We start from the raw sequence: 19,847 nt of genomic DNA on the forward strand, positions 1-19,847 counted from the left end.
AACAATCATGGGGAAATGAGAAGCTACATAAATAACTAGTTTAGAAAAGTCCCATCATATACACATGTTCAGGATGGTGTGACAGCACAGCTCGTTGTAGAGAGAAAGTGAGAATTTCAGCTTCCCAATCAGGTAGAGACACCTCTGAAAGATTAAAACATGGAGATGGAGCCCGCTCATCATTCTAATCATGTCACTTGTTTACTACAAAAGCAGAAATGCTACTACCTGCTCTTGAAGTAAGATCTGATTGTGAGCAAAGTGCAGAAAATGGGCAGTTAAATATAATTGCAGCAGCTGTTTGTGATCCTGAGTGCACCAGCTATTCAGCAGTTCTCAAGCAGTTGTGTTGGTGGCATTTTTCTTTTATTAGCATTTTTCAGTACCAAAATCAGTGTAATGAGAAGATCAAGCTGCTGGTGGTACATACAAAATGAAGAAAGCAATCTTTAAAAGTCAAAATCATGAAAGTAAAAGTGATTGTGATGTAAGGGGAAAATACAGCTTTGTCTGACAGCAGACTACATGAGACATCAACAAAACCCATTCCAAAGAGCACTGTCAAGGGTTTAATTTCTGTCATCATGAGCAGTTGGAGTCCTATTCTGTGTCAGCCAAGAAAACTAGAAATTAGATGTTTAACGTATGTGATACCAGGGGCTCAGAAGCTGCCTGTAGCAGGGTGTTGCATGTAGGGGAGCACTTCCACAGTAAGGGAGCAGGCCTTTCGCATCCACGAAACCTTTCCCATCCCTCTTGGAAGGGCCATTTTTCCAATGATTCATAGAGTGCTTACTGCCAGCTGACTATCCCTTCGCCCCAGGGATGTCTAGCAAAGTGGGTAGAATTCAGCTGCCAGAATAAAACAGAACTACGCTAAAATGGCTTGGGCTTTTGGTATAATTTTGTGTGTTAATTTGGCCTTTCCAGCAGCATGCAATATTAATTACATGCAGCTTTGATGGACTCAACATCCTACTGCCTCTTTTTGTAAAATCATTCCCTTTAGGAAATCAGTATATCAGAGCTACCAAATTAAATGAGTTTATCTAAAAATAGTCAAAGGTTGACAAGATTTTTAGCAGAGTTTGACTAAGGAGGCTTCATAAAATGAAAGCAGGCTAAAAGTGATAGAGGGGTACAAATCCCCTCTTAATCTTTAAAAATCCCTTCATTTAAAAAGTGGCATTCTTGACTCGTTAAAACTGCGTGAAGTTGTGCAAGACTCTTTTTTTCCTGCTGAAACCTTGTTGGATGTTAGTCCTATTTCTTTGATTTATAGTATCTCTGAACATCTGGGGTAGTCATCGACTATTCTGTCAAAATACAAGTATAGGTATTTAAAGGCATTTTGGGATTTAACTCCAGTGTGCCAGGTAGCTAAAGGCTGCTAGGAGATTCTGCTGGCAGTTTTGTACTGTAGTCGATAAGTTTTTCTTTAATGGGTGGCCCTTCTCCCTCAAAATCCTATAGAAACTGAGTTTCATTATTGTGTGACAAAAAAGGTTAATTTCATTTTTCCATGCCCTGAAACAGTCATGAAAGATGTTGACATTCAGGCACTGCATCCAGAGCCAGAACGTTTTCTTAACTAATATTTGCTGGAGTACCCTGTGTTTCCTGGAGCCCACTGCAAGGAAAGCAGGTGGCTGCTCCTTTACACATCCCCCGTGGGGGACCCAGAGCTCATGCCTGGCTGGACTCTGTGGGCACAGTTGGTGGTAGAGTTAATCTGAAAACTTCCAGATACGGCTGATGTGCACCATTGCTTGAAATGCTCACTGTCAGTACCGTAGCCTTTCTTAAAGCGACTTTTTATGCTAGTGGTCTGTGTCCCAAATTGCCTGAATACTCCAATTTTAGCAACACAATTTATTTTTCTGGTTAAAATATGATAAAACGTGGCTGTTGGCACTGCAAGACATTGGACTTCATCTCTGGATGAGATGGGGGTTTGTACTCTGCCTTCCCCAACCATGCCCAGGTGCTGTGCTCTCCCTGAATCACAGGGTCCTTCAAAACAGGTGATGCATTATCCTCCACTCTTTACTCCTGGTACAATTTAGTATATAATGAATGGATAAGGAATTAAATCAGCTCCTCATATTCAGCCTGCATTTCTGTGCTTTGCAGAAGACTGGGTCTGGTTTCTCTAGTAGCTGCAGCTGTGAAAACCATCATTGAGCACAAATCCAAGGCTCAGACCTTCATTCTGACTTCAGAACTGCAACCTGGCATAGATCCAGTCCCGTGAGCATTTGCTGTTGCTAGCAAAAATACAGTAAAGCAGAAACATCCAAGATTAAACTTCAGCCCAAGAGACTGGGAAGTCTATCTGCTTCACACAAAGTCCATGCTACTGTGGTCACACTGGGAGAAAGTTAACTTTAATCATCGAGGGGCCACTGATACCCCTTTTTCAGTTATAGTCCTCCCAATCTGGCAGTGCAAGCAGGTGTTTTCCTCCCGAAAAAGCGATTACAAGGAGAAAATGAGAGAATTAAAGCAGTAAAATTGTACCAGAAATATATCCTATAATTTGGGATAATAAATCCTCTGCTGGGAAAAAACCTTTTTTCCCACTGCGAAGAGCTTTGCCAGGTCAAATCATCGTTATGCTACATCACAGTGAAGGTAAATTATCTTTCCTGTGATCCTTGTCCCAAGGTGGCTTATGCTCAGCAGTGAGCCATTAAAAATGCAGAAAGAAATCTGTTGGGTTTGTGATGTCCTTCTTTGGAATAAATAAGAAAAAATATTGTTTTATAATGCATACTTGGACCATGCCTATGGTGTGTGTTTGACTGCTTCTTTTCATGGAGGGCTTGGTCTTCAGGGAAATATGGGAACACACTTTCAATAGTGGTGGCTTGTCAGGTGTTTAGATCCTTGTCCCAGCAAGGAGTCTGAGGAATGTTTTCTCTTCGAGGCTCAGCTACAGCCATTACCAGTAAGGCAGAGTATGGGCTTGCTCTGCTGACAGCATTGGGAAGAGCAGACAGCTGTAATCTCATAGTTATACAGTGATAATGGTCCTGCAAGAACTTGCAATACTGCCAAAAATGAAATAGCCTGAGCCTGAAAAATGTTTGAAAAGCTTTGACAAGTTTTTAGGAGGGATTTAAAGGATTTAGCAGGAAGGAAAGTTATACGCTGAAGATGATAAAAACAGCAGTTGCAAGACAGTGGGTTGCACAGAATGTGGAAGGACAACAATGGGAGAGCTCTAAATAAGCTGCAATGAAGACAGAAGCAATGTATTTTTCTGAAGAAAAAGCATGTACAGGCAAGGGATTATGTAGTAATAGTAGATTATTTGTTTCTGTTATATTTTAAGAGATGTTACTGGGTGGGATCTCTGTGTACTGTGGCAAGCGCCCCTTGGTAGGGGTGCAGTAATCCAGTACATTTATTTTCTGATACGTTGCAAACATGTCAACACAGTAGACGTGTAACTACCAGCACTGGAACATTGCGTTGGGCAATGTTCATTGCTGTGTCAAAGGCTTTTTTCTAATAGGGAGAAAACCAGCATGGCCTCCCGGCCACTGCAGGTGGCTACTTTCTCTCCAGCTCAGATTCAGTTTTTAAATGATTTTTAGGTATTTGATCTCAAGAACATGATCTAAACCAACTCCCTTCTCTGGGTCTTTGGTCGCTGCAATGAGAACTCAACGTGGTGCCTTTTCCAGATAACACAGTAGAAGTTCTACTCTTTATAGCCAGATGTTTACTGCTGAATTTGTTTAATCTCTGCCTTACACTCCATGCTTTCTTTGGCTTATTTAATTTCTTTTACACATTAAACATACAGCTGAAACTTGGTCACCATGAACCAGGGCTCTGTTTTACCGCAGAGGACCAGTACCTACAGCAGAAATCATAAGGTAGTTACTGAGGGTAGAGCTGGTCTCTTCTACTTTTTGTGTCTGCATTATAGACATCTGATTCTGGCGGACTTCTCTAGAGCTCTTCAGCAGTGACTGGAAAGAAAACAGCATTTCTGCTTTAGTATGTGAAAAGTCATTTCCTAAACATGGCTGCTGTTTTATGTTGTCCGTGCATTAGCTTTTGCTCACAGGTAAAATACAGGTAGCGGCTCTAACTAACAGGGCTGAACGCCAGCCTAAGAGTCCCTGTAGGTGTGCACATAAAACCATTTACATGACATTTCAGGGTGTAGCTTCAGCATAAACTGTGTGACTGATTTCCTGCGTTGTGGTCTTCCAGCTTTAGACTATTGGCAGTGTTTGTAAACAACAGGCATGTATTTAAGCTAGCCCAAGCATGCTGTATTCTTCTGCTCCATTAAAATATTTTTTTATTATTCATATAATTATAACCTTTCAGCAGAAGCTCAGAGCAGAAATAGCACTTTGACAGGTGCCTGTGAAACATTCTTCACTTCATCAGCTATGTTTGAAGTAGGTATTTAGCTGTTTAAATTTGTCAGCTATCAGCCCATTTTTCAGGGTATTTGGTAAATACATTTATATATTTGGTAAAACAATGAAAAATATTTCTATATATTTATATATATTTTTTCTATTTATATTTTCTAAATATATATTTCTATTTATTTGGTGAAACCTCTGTGCAGTGTAAGTGCAATGGTGACTCTATAGGGCTGTGTCAGAGAGTTTTGTATTAATCACATGAAGCGCTCTGTTTTCACTCAAGCAGATGTAACTGTTTCAGTCTTACTCTATGAATGCCTTGTAGTCCTTCCTTTGGTATTTATACATTTGTAGCAGTTAAAATATAACTAAAAATTCTATTGTTACTAAATTCTTGCAGAAAGGGAAGAAACCAAAGCAGCCCTGCAGAGTGCCAAGGATCAGAAGTGCAATAGAAAATGTTCTATAAACCATTTAATGGTTTTAGTCTAATTATAATACTAACTTAATTAGTATTAAATATTAACTGGCCATTTCCTTTCTGTGTACTTATCAATTAAGTCTGGAAAGCATCTTAAATGCATAAACTTAGTTTTTAGATCGTTACTTAATTCAGCCCTAACTTGTGGTAGAGCTGGTCCTGGCTGGTGCCCTGTGGAGTGGTGGTTTGATGTCTCCTGCATTCAGGAAAGGTTGCTTCTACAACCCTCTAAAGGGATTTTTCAGGGACACTGCATTATGACTGCCTGACTGCCATCTTCCCCGTTTGTATCTTTGGCCTAGTGAAAGACTTAAAAAGTGAGTAAAAAGTATGTAAGAAGTAAAACCACTTTCTGAGGTTTATTTTGCTTACATTTTTGTCGGATGTCATTTGAAAACCTATCAATTCCATTGAATCTCGCTTGAGAGAGTTGCTGTCGATACTATAGTGTTCTTCCTCAATTTCAGACACGTGTTGCATGAGTACAGACATGAGCATGGATTTATCTTTTTCTAATTAAAATTTATTAAAAATATATCAGACAGAAATAGCATTTGAAGACACAGCTTGCTGCAAATTCCGTGTATGCAGACAGAATATCTGTTCTGTCCTCTGGAAGAAAGCCATCCGTCTTGGCGGAGGTTTGTCACCTGATGATGGATGCAGAGATAGAAGCCTGAAGGGTCTCCTGAGCCCAAAGGATCTTGTGAGTAGCAAAGAAGACAGCAAAGTGTCTTGTGAAGACAGTAAATTTTGTTCTTACAAACCTGACAGACCGTGTGGAGATCCTTATTAAATTCTCCTGCATCGTTACCCAGACAAGCAAACAGCATTGGTGTACCAAGGTGCAGTGGCCCAAAACTGTCACCAGCTACACCTTTGCGAAACCCTCCATTACACCCACAATTGCTAGGTTTTAGTATTTAAATTAGTATCTTCAGTATTGCTGCTCCATATCGTCCATACCCATAGTTTTGCCATATCATGTATGAAAAGCTAGTATTTGCATTCTTTTGAAAACAGTAGGAAAATCATTAAAAGAAAACATTGTAAGAGGGACCTTGACACGCTTGAGAGGTGGACCCATGCAAACCTCATGAAGTTCAACAAGGAAGTATAAGGACCTGCACCTGGGTCGGGGCAATTCCAGGCACAGCTACAGGTTGGGCAGAAAATGGATTGAGCAGCCCTGTGGAGAAGGACTTGGGGGTGTTGGTTGACAAGAAACTCAACATGAGCTGGCTTCAGTGTGCGCTCACAGCCCAGAAAGCCAACCACATCCCGGGCTGCATCAAAAGGAGTGTGACCAGCAGGTCGAAGAAGGGGATTCTCTCCCTCTACTCTCCCCTCTATTCTGGACGTGTTCTAGGCTAGGGTGGACGGGGCTTTGAGCAACCTGGTCTAGTGTGTGGTGTCCGTGCCCATGGCAGGGGGTAGGAATTAGATGGATCTTTAAGGTCCCTTTCAACTAAAACCATTCCATGATTCTATGATACTGTACTAATGTCAGGCCACAGGCACATGCACATGAATTTATGATCTAAGGATGCTGCTGTGTTTTTGCAGCTCGCTTGCACTCCTGCACACATCTTTGTGTTCTACCCTTGTGCTCTCCCCATTTGCAGCAGCATTCAGCTCGTGCTAAGCTCTGCTTTGCATGCACAACTGCATTGCACGCCACAATCAATCACTGTTAGCCTTTTTCATTATTTCTCAGTGTTTGAATTATACATGGGGAGATGTAGGAGGAAAAAGGAGCAAGAACAAAAGGAGGCTTTCTCTTCTCAAGTGAAGCTTTATTTAAAACCCTATCCATAATCTGTAACAACCCATTAGGGTAAAGAATTTGGTCATAAACAAGCAAAAACTGGCTCTTCTTCGTGCCATAATACCTTTCTAAGAGCGGCAGTTGATGAGTTTCAGCAATATCTGTGCTTTTTCTCCCTCCGTGTCCATCTTTTCCACCAGCTCTGGGATTAGGGGCTGCAGTCGCTGTCTGCCAATGGCTTGAGCCTGTCTTTGGAAAGGTTTTTGCCTGGGCTTCAGCTGCCAGTTGGATTTACTGATCTCATACAAAAGTTCCTCCAAAGTGTGCTGTTCCCACTCAGCCACGTGCTGAGAGGTGACAGCTCTGCCCCCAGAAAATGGATGTTTGGCAGATAGGGATGTTTTGAATTTGCAAATGGGCAAAGTAGGGTTTGGTACAGGGAACGGGAAGATACAGTTGGGAAATACAGAAGGAAAAAAGTACTGTCCAAAGTGACTTTTGGCCAGATATTGGAAGATTATTAACCCCTGAGTTAGGTTAACCTGAAAATGGGAAAGGTCACCAGATTGGTGCAAGCTGCCACCCTTGCTCGGGCCAGCCAGCATCAACTTACAGCTCAGTGAAATCTGCATCACCAAATTTTGTGTGTCGGATAGTGGAGGGCAGGGGGACGGAGTGAGGATCTTGAATGAAACCACCGGCACATTATCACTCCCCACCCCTTTTTGCCTCTTCATCTTGTTCCCACTCTTCTGCCAGCATAGGAAATACAAAGCAAGACCACAATCCATTTCCATGGAGTACATGTTTGTATTTGTAATTTGGTGGTACACCTTAAGTACTGAATAAATAACTCTTAAACACCCTCTTGCTGTACAGCTCTGCCTGTGTAGTAATAAGGTCCTTATTTGTTCAGGAGTTAAGGTGAGTGATCCATCATCCAAGTGCCTCAGGGCCAGCTGGAAAGCACGGCAGGTATTTACAGTGGTCCTCCATGAAATTAGCTGCAGCCTGATAGACGGCCCTGCCACTGATGGGTGTTAGTCCTTCATAAAATCTCACCCCAGAGGCTGAGGAATAATAGTCATAGTAAAAACCATTTGTCGGATACAACTGCCAGCCACAATGGGGATTTTTGAACAGCCCCGTTAAGGCTGCGGGATGCAGAGACATGCTCAGCATCTGTAAACCAGCCACTGCTTTTACACTGTTTGTGAAGGATTTGCTAATTATATGTTTTCAGTTTAGTGCCTACCTGCTGACACCTTACTTATAGCTGCTGCTGAAGTGTGTTGTCTGTGGCTTAGGCACCCCAGGAAAGTGCAGGTCAGTCCCTGGCGCTCAAATGAAATTTTGCAGCCTTGATCATTTAGGCTGATCAAGTAGGCAGGGCTGCAGTAAAGCTGGAGATGTCCCAGGACTTGGCAGAAATTGAATGCTTTTAACTATTTTGGTGGTGGGTTTTTTTCCCAAGTGGAATTTTTGTTTTGCTCCTACTTTTTCCATGTAATTACAGAGAATCATATGATGGTTTGGGATGGAAGGGATCTTTAAGGGATTCATATAGTTCCAGCCCCCCTACCACAGGCAGGGACACCTTCCATTAGACCAGGCTGCTCAAAAGCCCTGTCCAACCTGGCCTTGAACACTGCCAGGGATGGGGCAGCCACAGCTTCTCTGGGCAACTTCTGCCAGTGCCTCATCACCCTCACAGGAAAGAATTTCTTCCTAACATGGAATGTAAATCTCCCCTTTGTCAGTTTAAAGCCATTCTCCCTTGTCCTGTCACTCCATGCCCTTGTAAAAAGCCCCTCTCCAGCTTTCCTGTTGGCCCCTTTAGGTGCTCTAAGTTCTCTCTGGAGCCTTCTCTTCTCCAGGCTGAACAACCACAGTTCTCTCAGCCTGTCTCCACAGGAAAGATGCTCCAGTGCTCTGAGCATCTTTGTGACCTCCGCTGGACTCTCTCCAACAGGTCCACATCCCTCGTGCTGGGGGCCGCAGAGTTGAATGCAGCACTGCAGATGGAGTCTCAAGAGCAGAGTAGAGGGGCAGGATCACCTCCTTCAACCTGCTGGTCACATCGCTGGTGATGTAGCCCAGAACGTGGTTGGCTTTTTGGGCTGCAAGCACACACTGCTGGGTCATGTTGAGCTTATGTGGCCCCTAAATTTTAGTTCTGTTGTAGAGACCTAGGGATTGGGGAAACACATTCAACAACAGTTTGGGTGGAGGGAGAGAGAGGGAGAAATTAGGTGTAATTCCTACTTGAAAGCAGTAACTGTTGTTTTCAGTTGATATAATCTGTTTTTAAGCAAGGGAATGCTGCATTTGAACTGGGAGCTGCACCTCATCTGCTCTGCCAAACATGTTGAAACCTCATGCTAAGCTGGGTCCTTCCCTCTTGTTGCTTTGTTTAGGTAGCAGCTGGTTAGAGCTACCATAGGAATGTGGTTTGAAAGAACAGTAGCGTATACCTTTGCATATATGGTTTGACAGAACAGTAGCATATATATTGAAATAACAGTAGTGTATACCTTTGTATATATCCTACATTGCATGATTGTCTACAGTCATTTTAGTTTCCAGTGCTTCAGGAGTTCCTGCAATCAGAAGTCAGACTTTATAGTTTGTGTGCAGACGCTGGTGTTGCAGTCGCCACGCAGACTGTGTTTCAGCCCATGAATATCAACAGCTCACAGGGAAGTGTCAGCAAGAGGTTTCTCTTCCTCTCATGTGCAGACCTCAGCAGAGGCATTTTTGTTTGTCATATACCTGCAAGGTGGCACAACAGGTTTAGTTGCTGCCAAACATTGGAGCTCGTCCACAAAGGAGATTGCACATGTGGTTTTCTGCACTTTAATTAGCCCAGTGACATGAACAGATTTCTAACCAGAAAAAACATAAACAGTTTTCACCATATTTCTACTTCTAATGTGTTAAATGGCTGAGTGGGATGTTCAGGTGAAACTAAATGTGAGAGTGGTGCCAAGAAATCGACTTTTGTCCTGAAATGGGAGATTCCCATTGTATTAAGGTTACTTTTCATAAGGATACAAAATTAATCACACGGCGCTAGGCTGGCACAAAGGTTGGAGAGCTTCCCAATCTGCTGTAGTATTGATGGGGCTGTGTCAGAGCGGTCTGGAAGATGGACGGGCTGTCCAAAACGGGTTCCATGTTTCAGTAATTAACTTCTGTTACCTGCTGCTCTTGTTCTTCTACCTGGAAAACACTTTCAAGTATCTTTTACATAGCTGACTTGAACATCTGCACAAATCTGTTAGGCTCTAAGTATATCCCAAGTGCGATGAAGGTAATATGATTAATGGTAAACAGGATTGAGGAATAGATGCATACTCATGGATTAGACCAGCAAATAGAATCTAAATAGAAGTACAATATGGTTCTCTGTTTCAAATATAAAATCTTAAAATATTGCTGCATACACCCAGGTAGGAATTGTTTTTTGGAGGAAATTAAGGTACTGTCTTATAAAGATCTGAAGTAATTTCTATGTATTTCTAAGGATCCAATGTTTCCTTTATTTTAAAAGAAGGAGTTGTTTGATTTTTTTTGGGGGGGGGAGGGAGGGAAATGTTCTGTTGAGATGATCAAGAAATTATGAGACCTCAAATGTTCAGAATGGTTATTTTTAGCTTCATGCTTTACAGAAGAATTCTGTTAGGTGAAAGAAGGGGCAGGCTCAGCTCGTTTGTAGGAAATACCAGCACAGGGGGATGCAGGGATGAATGCCAGTGTGATGTGTCGGCTCCTCAGTTCCATACACCTTGCACGACATTTGAGGAAAAGTAGATGGGTACTTTAAAAATGCACCTGTAGTTTTGAAAGGTGTTGTAAGTGATGAGCTCTTCACTTCATTCGCAGGCAGTTAGCACAGTAATTTGCCAAAACTGTGTATTTTGGAGATTATAATAGCATTTTCTCTCATCTGCTTCTGCTAAAAGAAATTGTGTCTATTTAAAGGAGTAAAGGATGAAGAAGTGCTAACGAGCACAATTAGCTTGGCCTTTCACAAAATGCTTGATGAGGTTGGATGTCATTAGAGAAGCTGAAAACGCATGTGAGAAATAGTGCCTTGGATTAGAAACCAGCCAAGGAGGAGGCAGTGTGCAAATTGTCGGGATCCAGCAAAAGGTTTTTGCAGTGATCCCGTCCCAATTACAGGTTGTTGGGATCATTTTTGCTTGGAGAACTGATGCTATCAGTACCTGATTTGTCCCTCCTTTTCCATGCAGATATGGTGGTTTGAGGAGCATCAGAGTAAGGAAAGGTCTCCAGCCCCTGTAGTTCTTGCACTGTTGCATCAGGAATGAAATGTGAATGTCTGCTGCTTCATTTTATCATTGCTTGTCTTACAGATAAGCAGTGGATAATTAGATTTATTTTTATGGCTTTGGATTGCAGTTGGCAGATCACTTGGAGGGCACGCAGAGGTGGCATTTCACAATGTTGATTGTCTCACATCACTTTTTATCCCCGTTCCTGGCCACTAGGAAGCAAGAAGCTCCCTTACCCTTCCTCATATACTTAGCTACGGTGTTCTTCTCAGTCTTGTCTATTCCCCTGCCTATAATCAAAGTTTTATTTGCATTGCCTGGGGGTTATGTGCAGAGCATGCAAACTGGAAATGCAGGAGACACGTCTGCTCTCAACGGGAGGAGCTGAGGCAGATGGGCAAAGAGGACAGATATTAATGGTAAAAACAGCGCATGCCTGCTCTGAAAACTACTGAAGTCTTATTGTTTAGGATTTGAAGTCCCTGCAAGGCAAGTACAAATGCAGATCTGTAAATGAGAAAGAAGCTGCATGCAGTGCAAGTTGCTAGTGGGGAGTAAATATAAATCTGGATTTCTGTTTATCCTGCTTTTTGCACTGTTCTGAGTCATTCTGTTTCCTTCCGGAGATTACTGAAGCTTGAAAATACTAATTCTTGCTTAATTATTGTGTGAATTCAAGCTTAAGCACTGTTAAAAAAAGATGGGCAAGGTTTTTTGAGTTGTCTTTTTGTTTGTTTTTTAGTCACCCCAACCAAGTAAATACTGAATTCTTGACCTGCAGTCGCTCTGAATGCCTTTCTGTTCAAAGGGTACAGCAGACCTCTGCTCTCCTGTGCCAGGCATCACAGGAGTGCTGTTGTACACCATCAGTTTGTGAAACGGGATCCAGGCTCAATACAAAGCAGCTGCCTGGGTTGATTTAACATAGTTCCTGTCCGACTTGGAGTCGCCACTACAGCAGGACTGGTCTGAGCTGTTATTCCATTGTCAGGTCTGTGCAAAGAGCTATGAAAAAGGTGGGGGAGGATTGGGAAAAGCAGCAAGAAGGCATGCATGAGGAGGACAACTGTCCAGGAGGAAAAGCCTTGGCCAGGGACTTCAGCCATTTAAGAGTGTGAGGTAGGGGCAGGGTGGAGGTGTGATTTCTTACCAAGAGACAGGCAAATCCAGGGTTGAAGAGAGTGATGAAGGGGAAGGGGAAGAGGTTACATGTGCTGATGGCCTGAAAGCTGTGGGACATCAGAGATTTGGAATACAGAAGGAAAGCTCGGCAAAGAAGGAGAAGTGATGTGGTGAACACCTGGTGAGATTAACTGAGATTTTGCGCATGGATCGGATGAAATGAGGACACTGGGGGACTTTTCAACCACCATGGGCCCTCCAGAGCCCCAGAGCGCTGGTCCTCATCCTGAGCTGCCCCACCAGCAGAGATCCGGAGCCAGGCGTCAGCAGGACTTTCTGATGCCACACACAAAACACGATATAGCCACCAGCTTCAGGGTGAGCTGGATCATGCCTGGGCTCTCAAATGCCTTTTAGTGTATTAACCAGGTCTTGTTTGCACTCTGGTGACATTTATTCCTTTCAATAAAGCAGTTATCTAAAAACTGGTAGAGCCGGTGCAGCCTTGACTTTTACAAGGTGCCTTGTCGGATACTAAAATACAACACCAATAATCTTACCTGACTTAAAACGCCCCTATCTCTGCAGCCAGTACCGTAGAGGTTTTAAATTTTCTGGTGATTTTCTTTGCGAACTGCTCAGCAGGGTATTATTCAGGCAGCTGCATCGAGGGACTAATATAACATGTGTTCGCAATTTTGGACCCGTTATGTTGGGAATTTTCCATTGTGCAATTGCGTTAAATCTGAGGCAGCTGACAAGAGCACGATGTTTCCTGACTCCACACAAGGTTAAGTGACTGGAATAAAAATAGATGGAAAAGAAAACAACATAAAGTAAGTTTACTTTCTCATGTAGCGGCAGGCAGTAGCATGAGGTCACGGACTTAACGATAGCCCAGCCATCAGTCAGGGGCTGTGAAACAACTGATGCTACCTGAATCACTTTGGAAATGATCTTCTGTTTCAGATGCTCATTCTCTTTCATTCACACAGATCTTATAACCAGGAAGACTGTTCAGTCAGTGTTTATATAAATTGTGGTAATAATTACTGTGTATGTGAAGCATTTTACTTGTTGAATGCCAGGCCTGTAGGACGTTATTTGCAATATTTTCTTTATAAGGAAACAATTTTTAACATTACTTGTAGGAAAAATACATGCTGGGCTGATGTCAAGGGAAGGTGGGGGCAATCTGCAGAGCAGGAGGGTGGTCTTGCGTATGGGAGAGTTGATGAATTTACAAACACAGCTGTCAGGCCAGGACGGCAGCTACAGGTACAGCCGGAGCAATGATCTCCTGAAAGCAGTCTCAGCAGGGTGGTGGATCATGGAGCCTCGCAGCCTCCTGTGCGGCTCCTGGGTCTCTGTCCCGCAGCACTCCGGGATCCTTCTGGAGTTGTGTTTTGCTCTGTATTCCCACCCAACAGGGCTTTCACTTTTCCCCCGTTTTGCATCTCACAGGTTTTGCTTTCAGCCCAAATTGCAAAGGCAGCTGTTCTGTTTCTGCCTGAAGTTCAGACCAGCTTCAACAGGTACCAGCCCTCCAGTCTTGTGCAGATTGTTAGCATGATGCTGCTTGAATGTTTGTTAAGAAAAGTTTCATAAATAAAAGCAAAGGAGGCTCCCATTTAGTGCTCTGATTTTCTTACTGAAGCAGGGCTTTATGCGTTTGCAGTTACTAGCTTTTGTTCAGGTGGAGCACGAGGTGCCCTCCAATGCTAAATCCCATTTTGTCCTGCTTAAATGACCACATGCCCCCCACTCCAGTAGTCTGTACCCTCCTTATTGTTTTGTCGTCTTTGTGGTTTGGATACTGGTGTTTTCACCACCAAGTCCTCTGGGGCTGGAGCGGGTCTGTTCTCCACGGTGCTAAGGCTGGGCAGCCTGCACCTGAGCAGGGCAGGCATCTGCCCAGTGGGTGCCCCTTCCAGCACAGCCTCCCTCACACCCGCTGGTGCAATCTCAGTCATTCAAGTTATGCAGTTAGCAAGGGGCTTTAGCAACAAATGTGAAACTATGTCCATTTAGGTCTGCGATGTGTCAGTCAGTTGCAAAAAATAATATATATGTATTTATATATTTTACTGTCTTGTGAAAAAATAGCTTTGGTTTATTGCTGTGCAAGACAGACCATTACGTTAAAAATAAATCTTCAGAACATAGTGCATCTAAACACAAATGGTTTATTACTGGCTTTTTTATTTATACTAGTCATGGGATATTCAGCTACTGACATGGGAACAGCAAAACATAGTTTCCAGCTCTGGTTTGGACAGCAATACAGCAAGCAGCAGTAAAGAGAATTTAGCTTGAAGGCAACAGAGCATAGACTTAAACCCTAATATAGCTCCCCAAGACCAAAACCAGTGATCAGGATGCCACTGATGGCAGGCAGTGAAAACACTCTGTTGCTGGTGTTTTCATTAAAACTTCATCTTTGTCTGATCTAAAGGTATAAGCAGAGACACGTTTCTTGGTGACACTGCTGTTGGTTGTGTTTCATCACTGGGGCCCTTGGTCAGGCAGGCCGGCCCCGCATGCTGCTTCCAGTGCTCATTTTAAATGAATAATCACATGTAAATTAACAACAGTGGTGAAAACTCAAGCGTGCGCTTCTCTGTTCTGCCTAAAAGGGAAAGAAAGCTGCCAATAAGTTAATTGTATTTACTGTTGAAGGATAACAGAGTACCTCTTACACCAATTTTAGCAGCCGTATGCAATCCAAATTGAGTGCCAGGCATGTTCCCTTTTAATGTTTGTTAGTCTGTATCTAAAAACTTCACTTGCCATCCTTCAATTCTAAAGCATAAATGAAGTTCTGATGCCTGGTCCAAAGCCCATGCAAAGAGTATTTGGAATATTCCCATATTTCTCTCTAGAAGGAATATATATTCCTCCTATAAAGCTGGAGGTTTTACGAATAGAGCTCACACTCACTGGAAGGAGAAAATACAGGAAAGGAATGGTCTTAATAGGATCTGCTTCACTCAACGTTCATTCCACTGCATCAGTTAAATGAGGAAAATAAAACTACAGCCTTTGCACTTCAGAAACAGCCAATTTTTCTAACACTGTCCTGCCACTTTAGCCAGCAGATAGTCAAATAGTATGCCTGCAGGATGTGGTGGTCAATGACTGATTACATTTTCTGTGTATTTGAAGGTTAAAGTAATTAACAATGACAAATATTTTCCTTATTTTTTTTCAATATCAAAAGTTTAAAACTGGCTCACTTCTTGAGGGGATGAGGGGAAAGAGCTCTGTTTTACCCCTGCATGGTCCACTGCAGCACTAGCAGTTCAGGAAAGCAGTGAGTGGGCTCTGGGGCTAATTTGTGCTTTTCTCTTACTACTTTCCTTGGCCATTAGGAAAAGCCAGTGCCCAGATGGAGACTGCGAAGGACTTCCCACTTCAGCCCCTCTCTGCCATTATCAATAGGAAGAACATTTTCCCGATAAACATTTAGAGATATATGTGTATATATATCCACACACACATACACACCCCATATATCTGTTTTGCTTCCTATTCCCTTCTGTTTTTTCCAGGCACAACCTGCTTGATTGCACTGTTGTCAGATAAAGAACTCACAGTGGCCAATGTTGGAGATTCGCGAGGAGTCCTGTGTGACAAGGACGGGAATGCTATTCCGTTGTCACACGATCACAAGCCCTATCAGCTAAAAGAGAGGAAGAGGATTAAAAGAGCTGGTGAGTCGTAACCATTTTGCTTTGGATTGAAGGTTCTCTACTCTGTCAGTAAACACAGGCTTTTCCCCTGAGAGACTGAAAAGTACCAGACTGAGGCATCAGCAGATGAAATCCGAACTAGATGATGTTTCAGGTCCCTTCCAACCCAAACCATTCCATGGTGCCAGAGAAAGAAGAGCAGCCTTCATCTTCAACAGCCAGTTGACCACTTCCCTTGTGATCTCTGTAGGGAGCAAATTAATAAACAGCAGCAGCAGTGTCACAGGCTTCTTGATGCCAAACTGTATCAGCAGCCTTTATGTGAGAGGCTGGGTCCGAAGCTGAGTCAGGTTTAGTTCCTCAAATAAGCAGAGCATGAATCTAATTCATCAAAGCTATTTTTTGTTCCCATATAGTGGCTGCTAATGAGCACAAACATGTAAATTGTAGCAGGAGTGTAGGAAAAGAACACAACAAACAAATCCTTCTGCAGTAGATCTTTCTTGCTTTCATCACCTGTCAGTGTAGAGACCTCCTGGGTGAAAAGTTACATTTGGACCACCAAGTTTAGTAGCCAGTTCTCCATGAATTTGTCAGTGTCTCTTTTGAACCATTTCTGGTTTGGCTCCCATGGCAGCCTGCAGCAGCAAGTTGTTTGGTGAGGAAAAAAGGTTCCTCTCATTTGTGTTACACCTGCCAATGAGCACTGCCTCCAGAGAGGCATTGCCTCACTGCCTGCCAGGTCGTCATCTGTAAAGTTGAAATAGCAAGTCTTTCCCTAAGTATAAACCCATTCTAAAACCGACATGTTATCCACATGCTCACACCAGCATAAACACCCACGTATGTGCAGTGTGCACTCTCCTGTTTGCCTTCGTCAGCAAGGAGGTGTAAGAGCAATGGGGAACCTTCCTGCTGCTAGACAGAGAACTGAGGTTACGCATGTTCCCCAGAGAGAGCTCTACAGACCCTAAGAAAAAAGAATAGGAAAATCTTGGTCTCGCTTTTCTTCAGCTTTTCACTTGGGGGATGTATGAATAAAATCTGGAGATTTGCCTGTAGAAGTGCTTCTCTCTTGCCAAGCCCAGGTCCTGTGTGCAACTGTTCAGTTAGAGCAGACTTCACTTCGGAGAAAAAAAAATCGTATTATTTCATTTGTCTAGGCGTGGGGCTTTATAACCCAACAACATGTAAAATTAACCTGGGTTTTTGCAGGAATTTCCAACTGGGGAAAAAAGTTGTTGTAATAGACAGATAAATGTTGTAACTACGTGCAGGTAAACAAGAAAACAAGAAAAAATCTATCTAGCTTCGTGACTTAATGAATTTGCTTCTCTGTTCCCTATCGCACCATTATATCATCATTATTAGTGTGGCCTCATAGTGCTTAAAAACACACAAGCCAGTTTAAACTCCTCCTGGATACTTTAGGTTGCCTGCATTGCTACTGTGACAAGTACCTGACTTTTCCACCATCTGGATACTTTCTTGTCCTGTAAAACTCAAGAAAGCCAGGATAACCATAGCATTATGTTACTTTTTGGTTTTCCAGCATTACATCGCACCATCAAGCTGCACTGCCCAGTGCCCTGTAGGTAGTTACAAAGTGACTTCACGTCTGTGGTAGTAGGATTCGATTTCATTTAGAAGTGGAATCATACAGCCGCGGCTGAGAAAATGTCCTTCTTAACCACATTCTGATAAAAATCAGCTTGAAGCAGCCTGAAACAGCAGCTCAAAGAAAAGCTTGACTTTTCCTCTGAGCTTCAGCGGGGTGTTAACATGGGGATGACAACTCTAACCTAATCTATCACTTTTGGCTGCTGTGGTGGATGTTGAGGAGCCTCGTTGCTTGCTGCTGTAAGTGGGCAATGGGTCGGGAGTGAATTCATTCCCTCTCCTTTCCCCGTTCCCAGCAACTGTGCACAAAGTCTTGGTCCAGAAAAGGAAAATGCCTTTTTATCAGTCCAGAGGGACTCCAGCAGCCCCAGAAGCCACTGCTCAGGTTTCTCATGGGAGTTCCGCAATGCAGTGAGAGGCCACCGGTACCAAAGCTCACAGCCAGATGCCAAAAGGAAAGTCATCAGCTAAGAACACAGCGCAGGGCCCTCCATTTTGGGCCAAGGTGCTGCATCCTGTGGAGTTACTGGCCCTGCAGTGTGGCAACGCAGCTTGCAGCACCCACCGGTCATGGGCTTTTGTCAAGCCTGGCTGTTGTTTTCACAAGAGGCTGGCTGACACAAGCTCACAGGTGCTGTGGTGCTGATCATCTCGCAGCTGAAGGAGACCAGGCTCCTTCCACTCTGACCTGTTCCTGTGGGAAGGGGAAATGCATGTCCTGCGATACAAGGATATTGGTTTCCCCAGAAAACACAAGGAAACTCCTTATCAGGAGCTTGAGCAATGTATATAGTACCAGTATAAGACAGCAGCCTTGAAACAGCCATGGTTTTGGCTTGTGGAGAAACACTCAGTTGTAGAGCTACAAGGTGACAGTCACTGATAGAAATGAAAGTCATTCACCTTGAACATAATCCTCTGAGCTCAGTTCTCACTAACATGCAAAATGTTTGAGTGACTGCCAAAAAGCTTCTATTTCTTTAATGTCTTTCCTCTCCAGTGGCAGCCAGCACCGCAGAATGTTTACATTTCCAGGAGCATTTTTAGATATTCTGTATGGGTGACTTTATGAAAGGAAATATTAGAAGTGCCAACAGACACTTCAGCAAACCGCAGGAACTCAACTTGTGCTGTAGGCACTTCCAGGTGCCACATGAGAGTGGCACTGAAAAGTCACTTTGTGCATGGAAGTACAACCTGCGGAGGTTGCAGTAAGCACACACAGCAAGTGCACAGCATCAGCTACCTCCTCTGCAAGTACCGTGAGGGGTACAGGCCTTGCTATCATGTGGAATCACAGAATGGTTTGGGTTGGAAGGGACCTTAATCACCATCTAGTTACAACCCCCTGCCACGGGAATGGAGATCTTCCACTAGATCAGGTTGCTCAAAGCCCCATCCTACTTGGTCTTGAGCACCTCCAGGGATGAGGCAGCCACAGCTTCTCTGTACAGCCTGTTCCAGCCTCACAACCCTCAGAGGAAAGAATTTCTTCCTAATATCTCCTATAAATCTCTCTTTTGTCAATTTAAAGCCATTCCCCCTTGTCCTATCCCTACATGCCCTTGTAGAAAGTCCATCTCCAGGCTTTTTGTTGGCCCCTTTATGCACTGGGAGGCTGCTCTAAGGTCTCCCCAGAGCCTTCTCTCCCCAGGCTGAACAAGCCTAGCTCTCTCAGCCTGTCTCCATAGGAGAGGTGCTCCAATGCTCTAAGCGTCTTTGTGGCCTCCTCTGGACTTGCTCCAACAGCATCCTTCTTATGTTGCAGCCCCAGAGCTGGATGCTTTCTGGGCTGCAGGCGCAAACTTGCACACTGTCCTCTAATTGTGTCTAAAATGTCTATATAAAACTGCCTCTTCTTAATTGCATTTTGCTTCCCCTGTCATTCTAATACGTACACATGGTTACACAGCAGTTACTATAGTCCTAAGCACTTAAGACCAGAAATAAACCCCGGGCTGGTGAGTAGGTGGCTGTGTAACATTCAAGCAAGGCACCCTCAAAAGCTACAGCAGCAGCTGGACGAGGTTTGTTTGACTCCATGTCTAAGAGGAGTTGCAGTCAGCTCACGAGTACCTTTTCTTGACTGTGGAATGAAATGCCTTCATAACAGAGACTCCATATTCATGAAAACATCCAGCTAAAAAATTTTGTTTCTGCTGTTTTTAACACAGATCAAGTTCCAAGCTTTAAAACCAGCAAATCATGACATTAAGTTTCACCTGAAAGCAGAAAGAATTTACAGATCAGATCAGCCAACCAGGAATGGAAATGCTCTTGTAAGATTTAGGGGACTGACAAATAGCATGCTGATAACTACAAAGAACAAAGACATTTAAACGAACACCAAAGCAGACAGCTTGCGGATATAAAACACAACAGTTCACTTCATTTTGTCATACATTTTAATGTTCCGTGTCGAGTGAGTGGATGTCACATATAGCAGTATTGCTATGAACAGTGCGGACA

General features: G+C 43.3%; 1 protein-coding gene across 3 annotated transcripts in view; it reads left to right on the forward strand.

Moving 5' to 3' along the window:
• The window catches only part of PPM1L (protein phosphatase, Mg2+/Mn2+ dependent 1L), a 112,261-nt gene that overhangs the window by 80,623 nt on the left and 11,791 nt on the right, over positions 1-19,847 (forward strand). For all 3 annotated transcript variants that reach the window (XM_065674661.1, XM_065674663.1, XM_065674662.1), the window contains exon 3: positions 15,618-15,779. In XM_065674661.1, the coding sequence (XP_065530733.1) occupies positions 15,618-15,779 (162 nt within the window). The remainder of the gene's footprint in view (positions 1-15,617; positions 15,780-19,847) is intronic.

This window comes from Lathamus discolor, chromosome 3 (genome assembly GCF_037157495.1).
Source record: "Lathamus discolor isolate bLatDis1 chromosome 3, bLatDis1.hap1, whole genome shotgun sequence".
Taxonomy (NCBI): domain Eukaryota; kingdom Metazoa; phylum Chordata; class Aves; order Psittaciformes; family Psittacidae; genus Lathamus; species Lathamus discolor.